The sequence below is a fragment of the Morchella importuna genome, assembly GCF_003444635.1.
Source record: "Morchella importuna strain M04M26 chromosome Unknown Morimp01GS003, whole genome shotgun sequence".
Taxonomy (NCBI): Eukaryota; Fungi; Ascomycota; class Pezizomycetes; order Pezizales; family Morchellaceae; genus Morchella; species Morchella importuna.
Genome location: NW_025763400.1, coordinates 486,363 through 507,805, shown reverse-complemented (window position 1 = coordinate 507,805; position 21,443 = coordinate 486,363). Strand labels below are relative to the sequence as shown.

At 44.6% G+C, this 21,443-nt stretch overlaps 5 protein-coding genes across 5 annotated transcripts; 3 read left to right on the top strand and 2 right to left on the bottom strand.

The window, feature by feature from the left end:
- Positions 1-13: 13 nt before the first annotated feature.
- LAJ45_01648 (uncharacterized protein) lies at positions 14-576 on the bottom strand (the record flags this gene model as incomplete). The annotated part of the gene is made up of 4 exons (XM_046111241.1): positions 14-189; positions 269-381; positions 485-498; positions 568-576. 4 exons carry the CDS (start codon positions 574-576, stop codon positions 14-16), a joined length of 312 nt encoding a protein of 103 aa, XP_045975185.1.
- Positions 577-2,471: 1,895 nt separating this feature from the next.
- Positions 2,472-3,977, bottom strand: LAJ45_01647 (uncharacterized protein; the record flags this gene model as incomplete). Its single annotated transcript, XM_046111240.1, has 5 exons — positions 2,472-2,498; positions 2,557-3,308; positions 3,373-3,754; positions 3,821-3,877; positions 3,954-3,977. The coding sequence occupies 5 exons, from the start codon at positions 3,975-3,977 to the stop codon at positions 2,472-2,474; spliced, it is 1,242 nt and encodes a 413-aa protein (XP_045975184.1).
- Positions 3,978-6,639: 2,662 nt separating this feature from the next.
- Positions 6,640-8,329, top strand: LAJ45_01646 (uncharacterized protein; the record flags this gene model as incomplete). Its single annotated transcript, XM_046111239.1, has 2 exons — positions 6,640-8,158; positions 8,214-8,329. The coding sequence occupies 2 exons, from the start codon at positions 6,640-6,642 to the stop codon at positions 8,327-8,329; spliced, it is 1,635 nt and encodes a 544-aa protein (XP_045975183.1).
- Positions 8,330-9,650: 1,321 nt separating this feature from the next.
- On the top strand, positions 9,651-10,541 carry LAJ45_01645 (uncharacterized protein; the record flags this gene model as incomplete). Its single annotated transcript, XM_046111238.1, has 4 exons — positions 9,651-9,663; positions 9,729-9,772; positions 9,857-10,204; positions 10,263-10,541. 4 exons carry the CDS (start codon positions 9,651-9,653, stop codon positions 10,539-10,541), a joined length of 684 nt encoding a protein of 227 aa, XP_045975182.1.
- A 1,058-nt stretch (positions 10,542-11,599) lies between these two features.
- Positions 11,600-13,009, top strand: LAJ45_01644 (uncharacterized protein; the record flags this gene model as incomplete). The annotated part of the gene is made up of 3 exons (XM_046111237.1): positions 11,600-11,764; positions 11,840-11,918; positions 11,991-13,009. 3 exons carry the CDS (start codon positions 11,600-11,602, stop codon positions 13,007-13,009), a joined length of 1,263 nt encoding a protein of 420 aa, XP_045975181.1.
- Between the last annotated feature and the right edge of the window lie 8,434 nt (positions 13,010-21,443).

The following is a 21,443-nucleotide window of genomic DNA, read 5'->3' as shown; positions in this document are numbered from 1 at the left end:
CCCGCCGGGCAGGCTAACTAAACCGATCCCCCCTCCTACTCTGATACGTGACCCTCGCCTCATACTTGCCCTTCTCCCTCAGGGCCTCCTCCTCCGTCTGCGGCTCGTGCCTCGTCGCCGCCGGATCGCCGGCCGTCTCGCGCGCTGGCGAGCCGGCGTTGTCGTGCTCGAGGTAGCTGCTGTCGTTGTCTACGGGCTCGTGTTAGCAATATGTGCATGAGGAAGGTGCGCGGGGGGGTAGGGGGGAGGGGGGAGGGGGGAGGAATACATTGCTGCTGCTGCAGACGGCGGAGGTGCTTCTCGCGGCGGTCGGCGTTGATCTGCTGCTTTGCAAAGTAGTAGGCACCGCCGCCGGCGACGATGAGGGAGCCCCAGCCGATCCTGTGGGGGGGTTTGGTTGTTAGTTTTTTTTTTTTTTTCGTGTTTGTGTTTTGTCTCTGGGGGGGTGGTGGTGGCGGATGATGATGGATGGTAGGTTAATTACCAGAATGATTTGACCTAAAAAAAAAGTGGTTAGCGGGATTTGTTATTGGAGTTTGAAGGAAGTGTTTTTGAGAGAGAACTTACAGTGTTCATTATTGCTGTTTTTTTTTTCTTTCTTTTCTCTTGCTATTTCTATTTCACGAGGTTGGAAGGGCGTTTTGGTGGGAGAATTGGAGTTTTGGGGGGATTTTTTTCTTGAATGAAAGCCGAGTGATGATGCTGGGGTTGGCTTGGGCCGGTGGTGAGGTCAGACCACCTTAATTTATTACCGAGGCTTGGCGGGTGTGGACCCGGGGGTGGGGGGGCACTGGCGGTATGGGAGGTGCGCTGGAGGGTGTTGGTTTGGGTACGGGAGTGGAGCATCGATGTGGGATTATGGTTTTTTAAATTTGGCAAGGAGAGTAGAGGGCTTGGGATGAGTTCGTGTACTAGAGTGCGGTAGCTTGTGTTACGGGTGGGTACTGAGGTGGGTCGAGTGATAGTTCATGAAGCAGTAACATGTCGCTGCGCAGCTGCGCATACTTTTGGGGATAGGTTGCAAGAGATATACCACCACTTAGGCCGACAGACCAGACTATAGGCTGCTCTGTATATCTGAGAGCATGCAGTGGAGACGGTCAGACGAGAGTGCAAGCGATGCCGCGCAGTATTTCGGTCACGTGCAGGCCAAAGAATATGTGGGGGAGAGTACATATATATGTACATGATATACAGTAGAAACTGGTACTCCCTTTGCCATTCCCTAGATTGTGCATTCCCACATGGAAGAAAAGACCGCATGTCATTGGTGGTGGATTTTAAATATCAACTCGTGATGAGGGTAGATGGAAGTGCCATGCGCACAATGATGTGGAAACACGATATCCTGGGCATGGGTTGAAGTCCTTTCCCAACTCCCGAGACGGTCTTGTTATTCAACGAGCATAGCTTTGCGTGAAACACCGTGCCAACGAGCCGCGAGAGGAAAAATAGGGTCTACTGCATACACAATAGAGTATGTAGTTACTGATTTCTATTCAAGTCTCGGTCCTCCATCTCTATTTATAGGTAAAGATTCTAGCTATGTGTTCCTTGCCTCATTTACGCTAGTTGCCTTTATACGCCGCCTTCATCTATCAATAATAACTGCTCTCTGTATCTATCGCTCTTTAAGCACCTAATCGTTCATGGCTTGCCCTCAATCTATAATCTCCTCTAATAAGAAAAAACAACATCGTGTTTTGCAATCACTGACCAGCAACGGGCCGAAGTCAACACCAGGACCCCGATAAGGTAATATACTAGGGGAGAGTACCTATCACGCAGTATAGCTAAGCTGGCCAGATGTGCTCTGGATCACTCTCATATAAGTATTTAGGAGGTCTGTATTGACGTATTACGCGTGGTGAGACAATACTAATGTTTACTTCGATTACCGCGTTTAGGCGGCTAAAAGTATGTACGTAGTCACTAGGATTGCCTCTTCGTCTGGTAAAAATTAATACTCACCTAATGCGGTCCCATGATAATGGCTCAAGTTATGAGACTTGCAAACTCTGTCCTTTCATTGAGGGGCAGCATCGCCAGCAGAAGGCAGTTTATGTATACAGATGTTGGAGGAAGTCACGAGGCCCTGCTGGCTCCGCGAAATGGTAGCTACTAGCTACCCATACCAACTACTAGCCCTGAAGTTAGAGTTGGTTTGTCTCACACAAATGTCTCAGAAAGCCCCACAACCATGGTACACTCTAGTCCAAATTCAAACCCTCGTCTAACAGTGGTGTTATCGATAGGTGCGTTACTCAGATAATCATCTGTTTAAAAAAAAAAAGTAATCATAAAAGAAAGAAAAGAAACGACAAAAACCCCCAAAATGCCCCTTCAATCTACCAGTTAAAAAACACAGATAAATCATCGACGGCAATATGGGTATAGAAAGATACAAGAAATAGCTTTTGGAAAAAATTGCCCCCATTTCCATTCACTCATTGACATACCCACATGGTCATTTACATGATAATCTCATTCGATACATCCTAATGATAGGTTATTAGTATAAAAACAGGTCTTTAGAGATAGAATAGAGTTGCTTACTCTCTTGAGCTCTTTGTCTGGCAGACAGATGCAGTTCCAAACTCTAACTTCGTCTCCAACCTTGCAATCTCTGCTCAAAATGCTGACACTCTGCACCTTGACACCATTCTTGATGACAGTAGTTGAGTGCTCGGCAACACTCATGGGGGTTCCTTCGATACGGGCCCAGGCGCCCACCTTGCTTTGCCAACCGATGATAGAGTATAACACACAGGCGTCGTGTTTGATCTCTGCATCCTCCAAAACGATGCTCTCCTTAACTCTTGCCCCAGCACCAATGATTGCGCGCGGACCGATTGACACGTTAGGCCCAAGCTTGGCAGTTGGGTCAACCTGGGCAGTCGGGTGAATGAACACCGGGGCGACAATGGAAGCTGATGGCGCTGCAATTTCTGGGGAGCGGGCCTGAAACGCCTTCTGAAGGTACAGCGCGTTGGCGGGTACAGCAGAACCTGCAGTTTTGATCTGGCGCCAGAAGCCACGCGTCTCGTAGAGGAAGAAACGGCGCGAATCGGAGAGCGGTCCAAGGATATCTTGCTCAAGACGAAGAACAGATGAGGAATCGCCATCTGAGGGGTCAAGGGTGGGATCGGAGGCAAGACGGATAGCCTTGTTTTCCATTGCGGTACGAATCAACGAGAAAATTGATGAGGAGAAAAGGTAAACTCCGCAATTGATCATGTTAGAAATGTGAGATTCTGGCTTTTCGACATAGTGACGAACTTGAGACGTCTTAGGATCAGACACAATGCCTAATTTGTGTCAGACTGTTTCCTCCATATTTTTGGTTGTCAAAGAGTAGGGGTTGAAACGTACAACCAAAGTTCCTCGCCGCGTCGTCGCCAACCCTTGTCCCCAGAAGAACAGCCTCAGCCTCCTTCTCTTCAAATATCTCCAACATTTCTGTCAAGGGGAAGGTACAGCAAACATCGGCGTTCAGGACGAACAGCCTGCTTGGGTTCCCCTTCATAATGGCATCTCTGAAATGGTACAGACCACCGGCCGTACCCAGAGCAGTATACTCGCGTAAGTACTTGATGGTTAGGTCCGGGAACTCGGTGGACCACTCGCGGATATAAGGTGCGAAAATGGACTCCTCATAGTACCCGATAAGGTAGACCTCCTTGATAGATGGGACCTTGGCGACGGCAGTGAGAGGGTGCCAGATCAATGGGTGCCCGGCGATCTCGAAGAGGGGCTAAACACAGACAGCGGGATAAGCTTCATCTCAACTTTGGAAGCGAGGCAATTGGAGAAGTAATACCTTTGGTAAGTCCAAGGATAGAGGCCTAAACCGAGTGCCTCTAGACGGACCTCCAACCTTTTTTTAGCGGGGAAAATGAATGTCAGCCCAGGTGTTCCACACAAGACAATTGCAGAGCAGGAAGGGCACCAACAAGGATAAGAGCTTTGTTAGACATTTCAATAAAATATGAGCGTTTCTCCTTTCTATGTAAGATAATTATGGGACCACTTAGTGAAAGGGGGGAGATGAGACGGTAGTGGTGATGTGTGGTTTGGGGGAGGAGGGAGGAAGCAGTCAGTGAGTTCAGGTTCAGTTAGAGGGGCGGTTGCTAGCTTCTCTGCAGGGTGCTTGTCCTCGTGGCACCTTGCGTCTGTTGCGATAGGCTGCTGTATGGGGCTAGTGCGGGGGTGGTATCGTCTCGTCAATTCAATTCAAGTAAAAGTTAGCAACTTTCTTTTTCAGTAAGCTGGCCAAGCCCCGAGTGTCCCTGTTATTGCGATAGTACTGCTTTCTAACCGAATCATACTCCATGATTAGTGCCAAATCAGGCTCTGAACGTATCAAGTCAGATTCTAGGAACCAGAACCAATGAAGTAGTGTTATTGAATTCCAGTACGTACTGGCTGGCCTCTTGCTCCGTTCAAGCTCTAACAAAGAACCTAGGAGAGTGGTGAAATTTTTGAAAGCTATTGATGTTTCGTCCTACACACTTCCTCTACGTCATTGTCGAAAATAGGCTGCATATGGTTAGCTTCTCGAACGATCGGGTGGTAGCAAAAACCACCCGAAGGAAATGATATTCTAACCACTTTCAACGTCACTAGCACTACTTAAAACCCCCTCTAAGACACATCTAAAAGCTTAAATACCCTTAATAGAGTACACTCGACTGATCGGCCGGCTATGTAGCTACAGTTGCTACTGAGACGTGCTGGAATATTTACATAATCAAACCTACTCTATATATACGGTCGATTATGGTTACTGTCAAGTTGTTCGGACGTCGCGTGATTACTTTTATCCATGGGTACACGAAACCTATACTATGACCATATCCATGTATGAAATCTAAATGAAGTGTAACTATTATCAGACGAAAGTAATTGTGAATTCCAAATACACAAGGGCGGCTAAAGCAACAGACCACTGGCAAATTTCAGCGCGCTCACAATATTGGCCACGCGGCTGAGCATATTAGTATATACGTATATATATATCTAATTTTTTTTGTTGTAATTTAGATTAGATAGCAGATATGTACATAAAAATTTAAATGGTGAAGAAAATACATAACTGGATTATAACCGCAGGATAATGCATGGCTAGCCTCGACCCTACGGATAGGATCCTAATATTCTATGGGCACATATAGGTCTTATCATGCACTGCATGTAATGCATAAAAGCAAATGATTTGACTCTAGAACATGACTTCTCACTCGACTCCGCTGTCACCTATAATATGTACTACCTTAGTAATTCATAGAGTGGGTGCTGGTGTCTTTGGATTACCCCGACCACGCACGGCACACAATGAGACCGCCGATTATATATCTAGATTCCAATAAGTTAAGATCTTCCGGGAAACCGACTATATCTCTATATAGCATAGAACTTTACTTAAACATAGATAATCATATATATGTATCAATATATATCCTGAGCACGAGCCATCGCGCTGGTTTTCATGAACGTACTACTCTGCTCCTACCCCTATTAATACCTTTCCTTCCTCCCTTACGCTCTAGTAGGCATACCTCAGAGACATGCAGTTTCCACCATTAAAAGGATTGCTCGGTAGCTAATCCCTACACCCAAAATACCCCAATCCCCCCTATACGAGAGCTATTACGTTCACTAGTATCCCTACCCAGCCATCGGCCGAGAATCAACAGCGTATGATTTTTGTCATTGGGGAGGCTTGTGCCACATCAACTACATATAGTAAATAAGTTAGGATCTTTGAACTGTACGTCCTTTGTCGACGTTGCACCGTTGACGTTGTCGATGTTGCGGGGTAATGATTGACCGCCGGGTAAGCTACCCGGGATGAAATGTTTGGCCGGCGGAGAGAAGGTTGTTGCGGCCGGTGATCGGTGACACTATCCTCCCGAGTGATACGCAATGATGCATACTTGAAAGCCCCAGAAGTTGTAGGGACAGATACCGAGGGATCCTTAGAAACACTTAGAACGCGTACTTCCTGGGACTAGTAACTAGACGCCCCAATCATATGTAACCTTGAGATCCCAGGTCAATGGGAACATATGTGTAACCTGAACCGTCCTTGATACTACAGTCGCAACTCGATATGCCGGATTGCCAAGATTCGAAGGATTTCATGGATAGCAAAAAAATCCGGGATAGCAAATTGATCTTGCAGTAAAAAAAAACCAAAACCCCAGAGGATTTCGTACGGGATAGCAAGGGATCCGGCGTATTGAGATCCGGCATATCGAGATCCGGCATATCGAGTTGCGACTGTACATGTAGTTTACACCTCCCGAAATACTAATCTTTCGTGCCGGTACTCGGCACACCACTGAAAAGCGCTAAGGCACTTGGCAGTCTCAAATCTAATTCTTATTTGGGGCTCTGTCTCGAGAATGATCGATTTCATCTGGATGCAGTCGAACACCCCCCCCCCCCCCCTACGTCTCAATCTTGCCACCTATATAAGCTTCGCTGTGGACGGATCGTCACAGAGCTTTTTATTAGTGCTCTTTCATATACTCCGAACATTCTAAATACCTATCGATATATCTCCCTCAGTCTCCATTATTTATTGTTTACCTCCATTATTTATCACAGGATATCGCACCCCACGGAAACCCCATCATGTCTAAGAGGCTTATTCTTGCCTCTACTACGGTTGCATCATTACTATTAGCTCGACATGATCCTGCCCATTTCCCATCTTCAACCTGGACATTTTTGGGAATATCCACACTCCTTCTCACCGGACTTTTTGTCTACAATGCAGTTATATTTCCATTGATGCTCTCACCATTCAGGCACCTACCGACTCCGAAAGGTGCTAACTGGCTTCTTGGCCACTTCCTTGATATCCACCGCAGCGCGACTGGAGTGCCGCAGTTAAGATGGATGGAGGAGCTTCCCAACAACAATGGTCTGATTCGGTACCGAGGACTTTTCAACGGGGAACGAATCGTGCCCACTTCGGCAAAAACCCTGAGTGAGGTGCTTCATCAGAAGAGTTACAGTTTCATTAAACCAGACTTTATGCGTAACGGTATCGGTCGAATCCTAGGATTGCAGGGGATCCTCTTTAGTGAGGGCGACGAGCACAGACATCAACGAAAGCTTCTGTTACCAGCGTTTTCGCACTCTCAGATCAAAAACCTAGTCCCAACGTTCTGGGATGTTTCCCTCGAACTCACGGAGAAGATCAGCGAGATTGTATCTGCGTCTGTAGAAACGCCGGTGATCGACATGTCACATTGGTTCTCCCTTGCAACCCTCGATATCATCGGTCTTGCCGGATTTGGGTACCAGTTTAATGCTCTTGCATCCGTCAAGAATGGGGATGCAACGTCTGAGAGCGGTTCCGAACTTGCGCAGGCATATAACACAATCTTTAAAACGCCTGCTGTCGCACTAGCCATGCATATCGCCCGTCTCGTCTTTCCAAGATGGTTCCTCAGGCTCCTTCCTATTAAACGAACTCAAGAAGTAAAGGAAGCTTCGAAGGTGGTCAAGCGCGTTTCCCTTGAAATCATCGATGCCAAAAAGCTGGAGATCGCAGAAAAGAAGGCTGTCACGGACAGGGATATCCTTTCAGTCATGTTGAAGAGCGGTCAATACGATGGGCCCGGTGGTGTCGAGATTATGAGGGATCAAATGATGACCTTCCTTGCCGCAGGACATGAAACTACTGCCACTGCAATGATTTGGGCACTTTATGTTCTCTCTCTTAAGGAAAATATTCACATACAGAATCGTCTCCGCGAGGAGATACGTGATGCTTTCCCTCACGGAATACCAGAGAAAGTCTCCTATGAGCAGATTGAGTCCTTGAAATATTTACGCAATGTAACCTCTGAAGTTTTGCGGATTTACCCGCCAGTCACCTTGACCGCGCGATATGCAGCTGAAGACACAACGCTCGGTGACCAGTTCATTCCCAAGGGAGCTCATATCGTTATTGTGCCATATGCAATCAACCGGAGTAAAGAGCTATGGGGTGAAGATGCAGACCAGTTTAGGCCTGATAGGTGGAATGAAGGGCAGGGTGAGAGCAATTATGCATTTTTGACATTTCTTGCTGGACCGAGAGGTTGTATTGGAAACGTTTTTGCAAAGTTGGAGTTTAAGTGTCTGTTAGCAGCGATGATTGGTAATTCCCATTTTCCATTCTCTTCTTTAATATAACGCTAATCTGAGATGAATAGGGAAATTTGCCTTCGTAGAAGCAGAGGAAGGGAGAGAAATTGTTGTCAGGGGCGGCATTACAGCCAAACCTATTGGTGGAATTCCGCTAAAGGTCAGTATAGTTGAGGGGTGGTAGATTTGTTCGGTAGGAGTACACTCAACATACATGTAATGTTAAGTGGTTAAGGCGGTGGGATTTACTATCGTTTATTAATACATGGTATTTTGTACTTCACTATAAAATATACATAGGTTTGGGGGCTGGTATTGCGAGTATTTTTGCATGAAACACCTAAATCCGAACCTTCATCCACCTTTCTAAGAGTAGATGACTCGATCCTAGGAATGATCTGGTGGTAATAGCCTCAGTCGTTCCTGACTCAATGGAAAATAGGGATAATTGATCGATCCCAGAACTGCGGGATGGGATTAGTACAGTGCACTATCTCCATTACAATGGGCCATTCATTATTAGGGAAGTGCTGTAATTAATGACCTGGAAAATAATTACAGTTATTACGTATAGTACGTGTGTAGTAAGTTTGTAACTGAAATAGGTTTCCATCTCTTTGAAGTAATGGGGTCGATATATATGCCTTGGCCTCAATATATATCAAACAAAAAAGACAAGTGTGTCCTTTCTCCCCAGAAAAATTCCGCACCGATTTATTGCCACTGATCAAAAAATGTAAGTCGACGGTGGTCGACCATAATAGCTTAGGATGTTGAAGCTGAGGGTGATTATTTAAGGGAGGGTAAAGAGAAATAGATGACACACATATGCATGGCACAGCCGCGGACTCAGAAACTCGAGTGTTTCTATATGAGGAGTTAGTATGATTATAATATGTAGCATTGTAGTCATATATATATTCCCATTATCATCATCGAATTATAACGACACAGAAACAACTCCGCTGACTTACGATTCGCCACTAGTTCTAGTTCTTTGTATGGCAAGTATTTCTGTTAAATACCTGAACTGTAGTACTGTAGGCACATATAGACGCACGACAAGAAGTTTCAGCGAGTGCGATCCTGTGACAAAAGAAAAAGTCGTGTATCGTCCCCGTGATTGGCACGTGTACTGGTCGCGGTACCGGGTTTTTGCTTTCTGCCATACCACCCCCCCAAGTGAGGTAAGCAGAGCCGGGCAAACCACTCCATCACTTCCAATCTCTTTCCCCCGACCTTCATTTCAATCTTGCATCTACCCCGCATCGCGATTCACGAGTTCACATCTGATACATCATTCATCAATATGCTCATAATCCCCAGTTGCAGCTATAAAGGGGACATTCAACCAAACTAAAAAACCAAAAACGACAATTAGATGTTCCCACTGTACTTCCCACCGGTCGCGTTTCAACAAACAGCAAGCATGGATTCCGTTGCGACTTTGGCACCTCAGTGTTTTGCGAAGCAGGTGGATCTACGTGAGGAGGAGGGTTATAACTATGTTTGTAAAAAGTATGGACGCGAAGTCTTTCGCAGACCGGGTCCTTGCCGATCTTGTCATGGTGACGGGAAGGTAGATTGCGATTGTTCGAAAGACAAGTTGGATCCAAGCGATGTTGATGTAAGTAACTGCTGCTGCTACACAGAGTGAACGTTCGGATCTTTACATGACTTGTTTGTGTCTTCAACGCTTACGTGTTTTTAGGTTATTGCGTTTCAAATTCAGCTCTATGAGCTTGGTCTCGACCCGGACTGGATCCACAGACAAGTTCAGTATAGGGGGATGGAATCTCGGGAGCGGCTTCGCTATGAGTTGGATGGTACGGAACGATTTTTCTTCGACGGTGTTCCCTCAAACCGTATTCTTCCAACTGGCTTTCAAAAGGCTCTTTCACCAAAACCGCCTACACAGCATGTAAGGCCATCGCCACAGCCACCACAACACCCATCATCAACACAACAACAAAATTTTAACAACAAAAAATCAGCTCCTGGAGGGCGTCGTGAATCCAATTTGAGATATGTGGAATCTGCAGAGAAGGAAGATGTTTTGGTTAGGTTAGGGAAAATGCGCTTAGGAGACCCCGAGAAAGATGCCGTGGAGCATTCAGGGAGGAGAAATAACGGCAGACGGAGAAGAGGAGGTGGCGGCGGAGGTGGTGGAGGAGGAGGAGGAGGAGGAGGAGGAGGAAGGATGCAGGGCAGAACGTGAATCTCGGGATCAACTGACCTTCAAGCAAGACATACCTCTTTCGATTCGAGCTTTCGTCGAGAGAGAATTTGAGAACACACTGGCAAGTGACACGATCACGTTTCGTCGTTTATGCACTTTCGAGTCCTGTACAGATTCGCCGTGGGAGAAGCGGAGGCACGGTCGGACTGATAACTGATAAGTCAATATCCTATTGATAGGATGCATGACTAAGCCTCGGTGCATTTCCTTTGCGACTTTCCGTCTGGCATTTGCAGGTTTGTCACGCATGTAGACTTTCTTTGGACTTTCCGTTTCCCACTTGTTCCTGTTTATCTCTTTTCCCGTTGTTTTTGTTTGGAATTTGGGATTAGCAAACTAGGAAATTTTGTTAGCAAACCAAATCCTTCTTTGTCTTTACATTTGCACGAGTTTTTCTTAGAAACTTGGAAATTTGACTTTCATATTCTTTTACCACAATTGAAATTTCATTCTAAAAAAAAATGGGCAAGAATGTACTCACGACCAAGAACTATCCGTACCTGAAAACATCGTATGTAGGATTTGTTCGTCAGACTTTCCCATTTTTCCAACATTTCTGTGATCTCGTTTTTCGTGCGTCGTTTCTGAGTATTTGTTTACCCTCTGCAAGCATGACAGAAGCATTGAAATCTTGCATGGAACATTTGTGGAAGCTTGAATAAGGTCTCAGGTTACACCAAACGGGGCTTGCCGAGGTGATGGAACGCACGGTCCCACCTGCAGATTCAAGGGGCGGCGGACGTTGAAGGTTAGGGGATTGGCACTTGCAAATTGAAGATATTTCCTGGTTAGGGCTTTGATTCGCTTATCACTCGATCTGGATTCTCGTGGTTGGACCCTACGCGCCCGCTGCGGAACGGGCTGTAATAAGTGCATCAGTAAATTGACCTCCAATGTGGAATAGGGCCAAAAAATGGATACATAGCTCTCCGAAATGGGGGGGATGTGAGCAGGTTGGGATATTTCTCCGGACTCGAGATCTTCCTTTCATGTTTCTGTTCCCCATATCTCAACCAACACGCCTGTTTCTCAGTCACACGTGTGTGTGTGAACGTTCAATCGTTTCTGAGCAGGCCCCGCCGTCGACGAAGACGACGACGACGCATGCATCCATCACGATAGTTTCCCGAGTCTCTCCTTTTTTTTCATTCCAGTCCTGAAATTTCATTATTCCTTGTTCGTGTATTGGTATTTTTATAATCAGCTGAACTGAGCATGCAGCTTAGTCTTTCATCTTTTTACCTCTGGGTAGCTGTGTTTTCTGCCTTTTCTATCCTTGCTGCAGCAGGCGGTGTTGAAACAAATGGAGAAAACCCCATTACATATCCACTCCTAGGAGATTTAGTTGATGCAGGGAACCCAGTCACGATAACATGGAAGGTATGTAAGTTGATTTTGTTTTTTAAGGTTGTAAAATCAGTCAATTGACTTGTGTACCCCACCTTCGACTTATAGCCTACAACGTCCGGAACCATCACACTACATATCCTCAAGGGTCCTCCAGATAACCTCTCAGATCTTGGCGCTATTGTCGGTTCGTAGTTGACACCTCGATATAAAATTGGAAATTACACGTTCTTTGTGGATTTAGGTTAACGTTGAGAAGTGGCTGCTCCGAATTCGGGATCTTACACATGGACCGTCCCAAGCGACTACGAGGATTCTTCAAAAATGCCCGTGGGTGATAAATATGGTATTCAAATAATAGATGATTTGACGGGGACATTCGAATACAGTCCTCCATTTGATATGTCTGTACCTGCTCCAGTTACAAGCTCAACTAAGTCAAAGTCGCCAGAAATTACGACTGCAACATCCCAGCCAGCTGCAGAGACCTCAACAACCTTGCCAGGCAAAGATACTACTACGCCCACCTCAGTCCTTTCCGAAACTACCACTGGGATAAGCAATGCAAAAGAGGCAAAAGGCGTTGCAGGGGCCGACGGCCCCGCTGCCATTACTTCAGCGTCTCAATCGGCAGCTTCAACGTCTTCCCTCTTAAATAACGATAAAGATCTTACAGCTGTTCCTGACCTGGGCTTGATCTTTGGAGCAGCCAGTGCTGGTGTTGGTGGTCTTATAATCATCATCGTCATTGCAGCTGTATGGGCCCGTGTCCGCAGTGATAAGAAGAAAGCAGATTACTATGGCAAATCTTTCCGGGACCGACGATCGGCCTTTGATTCGCCATCGACCCATCACTCCCGGTCATCCTCTAGTTCCTCATTCGGCGACCGCCGGGCATCGCAACTATTTAACTATCCCCGCCTTCAGCGCCTCCTTTCTTCGCGCACCTTGAACCGCGGTCCGTCTACACGCTTGAGACGAGGTCTCTCCTCGCGCGGTGCTCATCATGGGCGGTCTTCACCACCACCGCCAATCCCGATGATGCCGACAATCAAACTCAAGAATCCCCCTCCCCCGCTTCGGGGACCCCTCCAAGTCGTCAATCGTCATACGATGCATTCAATCCCAGATTCGCCTCCACCACCATTGACACCCTTACCAATAGCAATGACCAGAGGCCCTCCAGAGCCTTTAAACTTTGGACTACAAACCCATCAGCCTTATAAACCAAGGGTGTATACACCTATAAGATCTGGGTTCGAGGATCTTCCATTATAGGAACTTGGGGTGGCCGGTTCATCCATATCACGGGATACGATGAATGGGTCACCCCCACCACCAGCATACTCGGCGGTTGAGGCTGAGAAGGATCGAAATCTGATGAGGTTTTCCACCGAGAGGAGTATGCGGTTTTCGACTTGGAGCTTGGGAAGTTATTATGGATACTATTGGGACTAGAGACCGATGGTGGTAGGATAGGCCGCCTTATCGAGTCTTAAGTTCAAGGTTATATATATATGTTAGTGTGGAGGGTTATTTTCTTTCTTGTATAGGCAGGTTGGGTAGTTGGTTAAACTGACATTTTTTCCTTGAAGTCGTGGGGGAGGGGGCGTTACTCATACATCATTCCTTTCTCTCTCTCTCTCCTTTTTTTTTTTTTTTATTGCGGGGAGTTTCTTTGTTTTTATTTTATTTTGGGGGGTTGGCGCACACATCTCTATAGCTATGTACTTTCTTTTGAATATTCTCTGCGTTTTTTTATATTTGTTTTGCTCTTTTGTTTTGGTGGGAGTTTATATCAAGTTTTTTTGAGGGGGTATCACATCTATACTGCACAGTCGACTGAATTTTTTTACTCTATTATCCTGGAAGTAGTTGTAATTATTAATCTGGGGGACAATGATTAACACGATTTCCCTCTTTGTATCAATGATGTGATAGGATTGGTTTCTTCTCTACCTTTTGCAGTGGAGGGTGGTACCCAGTGATATGTAGGGCAATCTTGCAGTTATGTTGAGAGCCATATACATTGGAGTAGTAGGTCGTGACGGTAAACCTGGTTAGGTGCATATGGTGTGTTTGCTACATCAGGAGACCAAGCAGTACATGTAACCATGAGCGAGTGATGCCGAGTGATCCGGAAATAGTACTTAGTCAGATCTGCAGAGTAGAGATAGTCTATTATTACTTGTTAATAAAGCACAAGAAACGAATATTACAACACAAACATGCCTTGGATTAGTACCATCAAACTGCACTGCATAGATATATTCATTGAAACCAGCCGAATTAGAAGGTTGGTAGGCAGTGATGGATACTTGTATCCATAGTTGACAAAATTCGTTTGTCCAAAACGTGTATATGTAAAACCTTACTCTGATCTGTACCTAGGCCTGAATTTCGATGAGAGATCGGTGGGATATATATGTTACCAAACTTTGTGCAATTACAATGTGCGTGCGCGAGAGAACCCCATGGTTGAGTTTAGGCCAAGGGTCCACTTGACACCTTTCGGGAGTGACGTGACATTGAGGCCAACTAACACTTTAATTTATGTCAATAAAATGTGGGAGACTATGTAGAAGATAAACCTTCTGGCAGTTTTACTATTGATATTATCAGCATCAGCATAATCTAACACTTCTATCCTAGTATATTTAGTAGCGCTCATCGAGCGCCAGCAAAGACATCACTGCGTCCTCCTTACAAGCCATTATACAATGCATGATGCTGCCATGGTGCAACTCCCACGTGATTTAATCTTAAGACCTTTGGATGTTTGATGATGCCGAGAGGAATTTCCAGGTAAGGCTGAACAACGAGTTGAACCCAGATAGCCAGCTTAAGGTTGACCAATTGTGCACAGGGCTCGAGTTATCACCGTAGTTTTCTTCCCCCGGTCTCTTTGGGCGGTGCTGTTTCCTGGAAATCCGAATACGCAATTATAGGTCGGTCGCTGTTCTCGATGTCAAGCTCGCCTTCCCAAACTTACTGAGGTCAACTTTGGAGCAGGCACTGGCTAGTTGTCATTCGGAGAAGGTTACCCATGAGCTGTGTCAGCTCAAACCTCCCGAGCGCACGTACATGTACACCATCAGCGGAGCATGGGCTATGCCGTGAAAAACCCGTGCCACGCTGTAAATCGACCAAACCTTATGTGTGCATACATGTGTTATCGACTGCGCGACGACATCTAGTCCAAAGTTTGATGAGATGAGATTGTGCGCTAAGTTCGCCAAACAAAAAGACTTTGGAACATGGAACCAGAAATTAAAACTTATCGCTGATTAGAGTCATAAAGAGTGATAATTACGGTGTGGTATATACAGCATGGTGTTCCCAAACACCCCTAGTTGCTATAGTAGAGAATTCATATTTGGGGAGGTGGCTAGGTACGTATACAATCCCGATTTCATTTCCCAGCAAGAACTATTCCCTAATATGTTAGGATTCTAGGGAATACAAGTATACATGTAGCTATATCCCTTACAAGTTTTGCTCCGCATGTTTTACACTAGCGAGTGATTGAGTATGATTTGTTAGTACTATAGCTATACTCAGTCAACGAATCAATGATATAGTTTTTGATGAATGGGTTTTGGTAAGTGATAACACAGACACCTATCGACCACTACATGCCGTATGAATACATGATTCTACCTACAGAGTGATTGCAGCAGAAGGAAGACCCGAGCACTCCCAGTGCTCTGGGTCAAAAATCCCCCACAAAGTTACTGAGCGTCAGTCCTGTGATCTACTTTAATACTTAGCGCCTATCCCTTTCCATTTTCTGGGAAAGATGTATTGATGCACATATATCATTCGTCCACTGCAGGCCTAGACTTTGGGGTCAAGAAGACAAATTTGTATTTGTCTTTCGACCCAAAACCCTATCCATCCATCGTACGCCACTTTAATTCTTAAATCACCAGTAACACTCACAAGAACTCGGGGTGTAACATCAATCTAAATGAATGACACATGAACTGAGTGGATAATTTCTTGGTGAAAGCACTCAATAAAGAGCGGCGGATATCATTGGTTTATCATCGCGGGACGGCTATATATATGGTTACAGGCTAGCCCAAAGTGCTGGTCAAATCGAAACCTGGGATAATAAGCTCCTTGATTGGCCGAAACAGCCTCCTTAAAGGAGATAGGAAGAGACCAAATCACCCGACCGGAAAGACAGTAAAAACCGTAAACCTGGAAAAAGTTTGGGCGTTTGTTTCTAAAGCCCTTCTTATGCATCTATACATGCATAAAGATCAATATCGATGCTAGGCTATACTTTGCCTCATGGAGAAATGGCAAACAGAAACATCAGCACTATAGATATATGCATGTACTAATACGTCAGTGAGTGAAACAAAGACGCAAATATTTATACAGAAGTTTTCTATTTATCTTTCACGCTAGCCATATGTAAGTGGGAAGTTATTATGTCTCAAAGTGACTATTTTTTTTAAAAAGAACTGGCATACAATACGTTCCTCCGATTTTGGATGGTACTATAACCCTAATTGTAGTAAGTATCAATAGGTTAAGCGACATTTGGTTTAAACCCTAGGTGACCTCAAATTTCAGAAATGATCATTTTGATTAATTTTTAGAAAGTCATACATATGACTCCAAGAACAATTCTTGTCAAAGAAATGCAAGTACTTAGGTGTTCAGACAAAAGAGAGACCGACATGAAAGTAGTTACAAATAATATGAGATAATGTTGTATGGGGAAGAATAGAAAGAAAGAAAGAAAATGCCATGTTTTTTTCTCTCAATGGTGCGGTCACAGACAGTCATACACAAATCACAACAGGATGATATCCGTATAGGCCCGTCCATACCACGACAGATTCAACCCTCCTGCCCCAGCCTCCTACACAATGTTTTCAGAGAAAAGATGCTACCCCGCGTTTAAAAGTTCTTCTCTTCTAAAACGTACGATATCGGTTTGGTAAAGGTTCGGGTTGTCATCGTGAGATTGACTACTGTCCGGTATGGCAACCGTCATTCCCTGACTTGAGGGAACAACTTCCGCATAGCTGGAAGGAGCAGGTGTTGCATCTCTTCATGGTCTTCTTATCTCTTTTGTTGCATACGTCGCACTTAGCAGTAGCCACAGTGATTTGGGTGAAGTCTTCGGCGGAGCAGGGATTCTGGGATTTTTCGGTAGGCATTTTTGAAAAGGTCCAAGTGTTCGCGTGGAGTAAAAATTTTTGACGTGTTTTTCTTTCGTATTTCGAAGCACTAGTTGAGGATATCCCGTCGGTAAGGTTCGTTGATTACAGCAAATTCCCTGAGGTCTAGACTGGTTGATATAGTAGTAATGATGGAAAACTGGAGAGATCGATCAGACACGTTAGGAAAACCGTGTCTGTATTGTGGCAATGGGGTCTAGACTGTAAGCTGGACGAGGAGGAGAATATAAGTCGATTGGAAAGAAGAATATAAAGAGTTTATATACACGGCCATGCCCAGAGCGTAGCTGCTCTCAATAGAATTAGCGTTTGACCATTGATATCCTTTACCATACTATGAGTGTGAATGAACACGACACTAGTCCCAAGACATTCGTAAAACTGATTGAGCTAAACTATTGTAATTTTGTCGAACAAAAATAGAAAAAAATGATATGTCGTCTCTAGGACGGCCTAGAAATTGGTTGGTCCAGTCGACATCAAGAGAAAGAAGAACCAATTCACAGCTAATACCTCCCGTGGCCTGATAATACTGAAATATTAGACGAGTACTTTTTTTTCCAGTACTATAATCTGATCGCAGTGGGGTCCAGTACGCTCGTTCTGCAGGAAGGGACGGATGGCGTTCGAGAGCACATCAACGTCTCATAATCAAAGATATCTTTGCAGTTTGACTGCCGAAGCGAAGCATCATTTGGGTCGTGTCTTTCAGTTTGCTTGGATCAATCATCCGGGAAGATTTTTATAGAACATTCGGTTTCCGACAGTTGGCAAGTGAACTATCTCTATCGCCGAGCTTAATTCTGACAGATTTAGGATTAGAAGAAAGAGACGGTACAGAGATAGACGAGAATGAGAATCCAGCAGGCAATAGTTTAGTTGTGGGAGGCAAAAATGAGAAATGGGAGTTAGTGACAAGTTGGACCAGGGAGTTCAAGTACTGATTTGCGCTGTATGCCATGTATGTGATTCAACAGGGGACTCACACAACACAGGGTATACACAGACGTCGAATCAGCTTATACCTCATGCTATTTTTGCTCACTGAGTTCGGATTGATAACCGCATAAAAAGAGCCCCAATTCGCGTATAACCGTGAGTTAGAAAACGGGTTGACGGAAATTGACACTACATGAGAGATACCACGAGAGGGCATAAATAACATACAGCAGCTCTACTGCTCTTGTTGTGTACCAAATTAACCGAGCGTTGACACCGGCAACTCAATGCAAGAGTGAAAGAACCTTATTATATCCGGCCTCTTTCATTGTTATCCCAGGTCCAGGGGAAATGATTTATTTGTGTATTTTCTTGATATTCAGTCTGAATTCATGAGATTAGATTTCTTGAAAAATAAGTGTTAATTTTGTTAACTTTGATATCTGAAAATGGTAGGGACGAGAGAATTTCATACCAATAATGTAACTGATGGACAGCAAGTGGTACACTTCGCTCACGGATCGCCGCATGAGAGGATTTCTTGTAAAATTCGACACTGCAATACAAACAGAGGGAAAAGTAGTGTAACTACGTTCAAGCGAATTCAATAGGTGATAGTGGAACGTTGAGACTCTAAGAAATAGGAGGCAAACACTCATTTGAGAGGGTAGTTAGGGGCCAATGACCAGTAAGAATCCGTCAATTTCAGAATTCAAAAGCCTAATCATACAGTCTGATCCCTGGAACCCGTATACAAGCCTCTTCATCTGAAAACAATAAACTCAAGGTAGAAGTTCAGATGAACTTTAAAATGTGTATCATCCTCTCAACACCGATGCAAACATCCGGCTTGGAGAATATCAACACTTCATACCACATGTACAGACTAGCGAAATTAAAGAATTAAGGCGGAAATCTCAGGATACGGGCAGACTATTGTTTGTAGACCGGTTCTGAGATTTTCTAGTAGGTGTGACTGTATTGGGAGTGGGAGAAGTGTCTTCAGGGCCACGAATAGCTATAGGATAGACAGTTCTCGAAAGGATGGTAACTTTGGTAATACTGTTGTTTGCACCGGAGTCCCTCATAAACACAACTTGCCTCGTTGACTGGATCAAGGTCTTTGACAGGATACACCGACATGCAAGCATAATTGTTCTGTGGACCCCTCGGAAAAAGCTGCATTATGGCGAGCTGTGTGTTTTAATTGCAAGCATGAAGGTCATTCTCCATTTCGACCTAATCTTCGGGTCATCATGGAAAGAACTGCCGTGCTTTGGATGAGCTGTTTTTCGCCGCGCATGCTTTCGACCCATGTTATGCTCCCGCTCTTATCAGTTATTACCGGCGGGCGTGCGCACTGTGGCTGTTGAGCTTCAATAAAGTGTGTTTAAGACGGCTGGTGCAGCATGATGGTGTTATTGAGTTTGCACTCCTCTTAGGCCTTTTCTCTCTCCAGGACCGAGGTGGCCCGAGGTGGCCAATTGTTCCGGCAGATCCGGAGAATTGCTCAAGTAATCTGAAAACTCTAATCCAGAAGAAGGAGAAGAATGATTATCTCTCGTTTATCAGTCATGTGCGACAATTGCAACTTCTCGTGATATCCTATAGTAGTTGGATCATTGGTCACGAGGATTAGCGGATTTCCCGACACGAGTGATGAGTTGTGAAGTTATCTAACATGCAACAACTAGCTTTATTGTAAGCAGCGTTGTGCTCAACTAGCTATTTGTTACGATTTATTAAATGTCGAGGGAAGATTTTCGATATCCAGAAGTCAAAGATCATGATCATTGATTGGGCTCGAGGCTTGTTAGATCTTTGTAAGTGTCGTAAAGATGATCCTTCGTCCTCTTATACAGACAGCACTTCTGTTTGATCGTAAGGAATAGAGGTATTTATCGAGTGTGAAAATTTCAGCCCTCAATCGACTGCTAGGTTATTAGATAATATCTTTCAATTAACCCCACTGAAGTTTTGGTCCCTGTGGTACATGTTATCATAGAAACTGACCCAAAAAAAGGAAGCCTTCCGATGTACATACCGATATATTAATCATTTGATTCAGACCAATTAAAACTGCCCCTGGAAATGCTCACAATGTTAATTTTATGTCTGTTTCTAGCTTAGCTCTTTTACACCTAGTTTCAACATGTGTGACATTCGTCAGCGGTTAGGTGATCTTCTACGAGCAGGTAATGACTTTTCTGCATTAGTCCATGCTCAACATAAACTAAATCATGTAAGCTTAGTAATTACACGTAGATGTGCTCCCCCTGAGTAGTGTGGCATTATAATTTAAGTAGTAAGAAGAAATCGTACTTAAGGACAATTGTACAAGTTAGTATATGATTTGCCAAAAGAAGTTAAGGACAATAATCAACATTATCTTACTATCTATTGCCATTTAACCTGCTTAACTGGCCCATGGACTATGTTGTGCCATGCGTGCTTTAATCCGAGGGAAATCTATAGAAGACTTAGTATATGCATATAGACGGATATAGAGTTTCTATGATACTTAAAATCGAGAATAAATCCTTGCCAATCAATGCTCCTCAAGTACCCCGAAGGTTGTGGGACTGTGTGAAGCATTTTTGTACATTCCATTCACTTCGTATGCGTTTTCGTTGTTATTCGTGACAGGTAGAGCTGATGATTTCTTCTTTCTCCTGCACCAGAGCTGTGTACTACCTCTATTATATATGACTGCGGCCGCAGCACACCTTTCGTTCCCTCATCAACCGCCCTTTGTTCTGTAAACCCTCTCCATGGCCTTTTCGGAACGGCTGAACATGTGCCGCTGTTGTCACACTTACCCTGGAGACAGTTCAAAATCACACCAGCAGCGGATGGTATATCACTACAGGTCAATCAGAAGTTGAACGACATCAATCATGACCCTGTCACATCATCTGGTCCACGGAAGCAGATAGGATTGAGGGGAAACCGGCCAGTGGAAGAAGTGCCAAGCCGCTTCTTCGCCTAATACCATGTGACTCTCTATTCGTTCAGAGCATTGATTCAGGGTTTCAAAGTCTGCATAGTCCCGAGAATGACGATAAGATTATTCTTTACCGGGGCATTATTGGATTCGAAGGGTATTCTTGATGAACGTGGGCGGGATTGAAAGGTCAATAGTGAGTTCTAGGCCACCGCCACCGCCACCACTGTCCCCCCTGTATAATTCCGAGAGATGTGCTTTTACGGCTCACTGAAAATAACCATAAGATTGGATACATGCAGAGGTACCTCTGTTACCCTTGAATGTCGCCATGGAAGTACCTTTGATCAAGAATCATAACATATCACTCGATCAGCATAAGGTCTAACCTTTCGAGGAATAGGCAAGATATAAGGGTTAGGGTTGCTATTATCCTCTACTATAATCTCTTCCCTTCCTGAGCATGTATTAAAAAACAGGCAAGTAGTATAATTTGTGATAATTGAATTGTAAATTTATTTAATTACAAATACAAGTGCAATCGTGAAACTCGGTGCTGTCTCGATTTTGAGTATCCATTCCCTGCTACCGAATCTTTATAAATGCGTTGGGCCTGGATCCAGTCCAA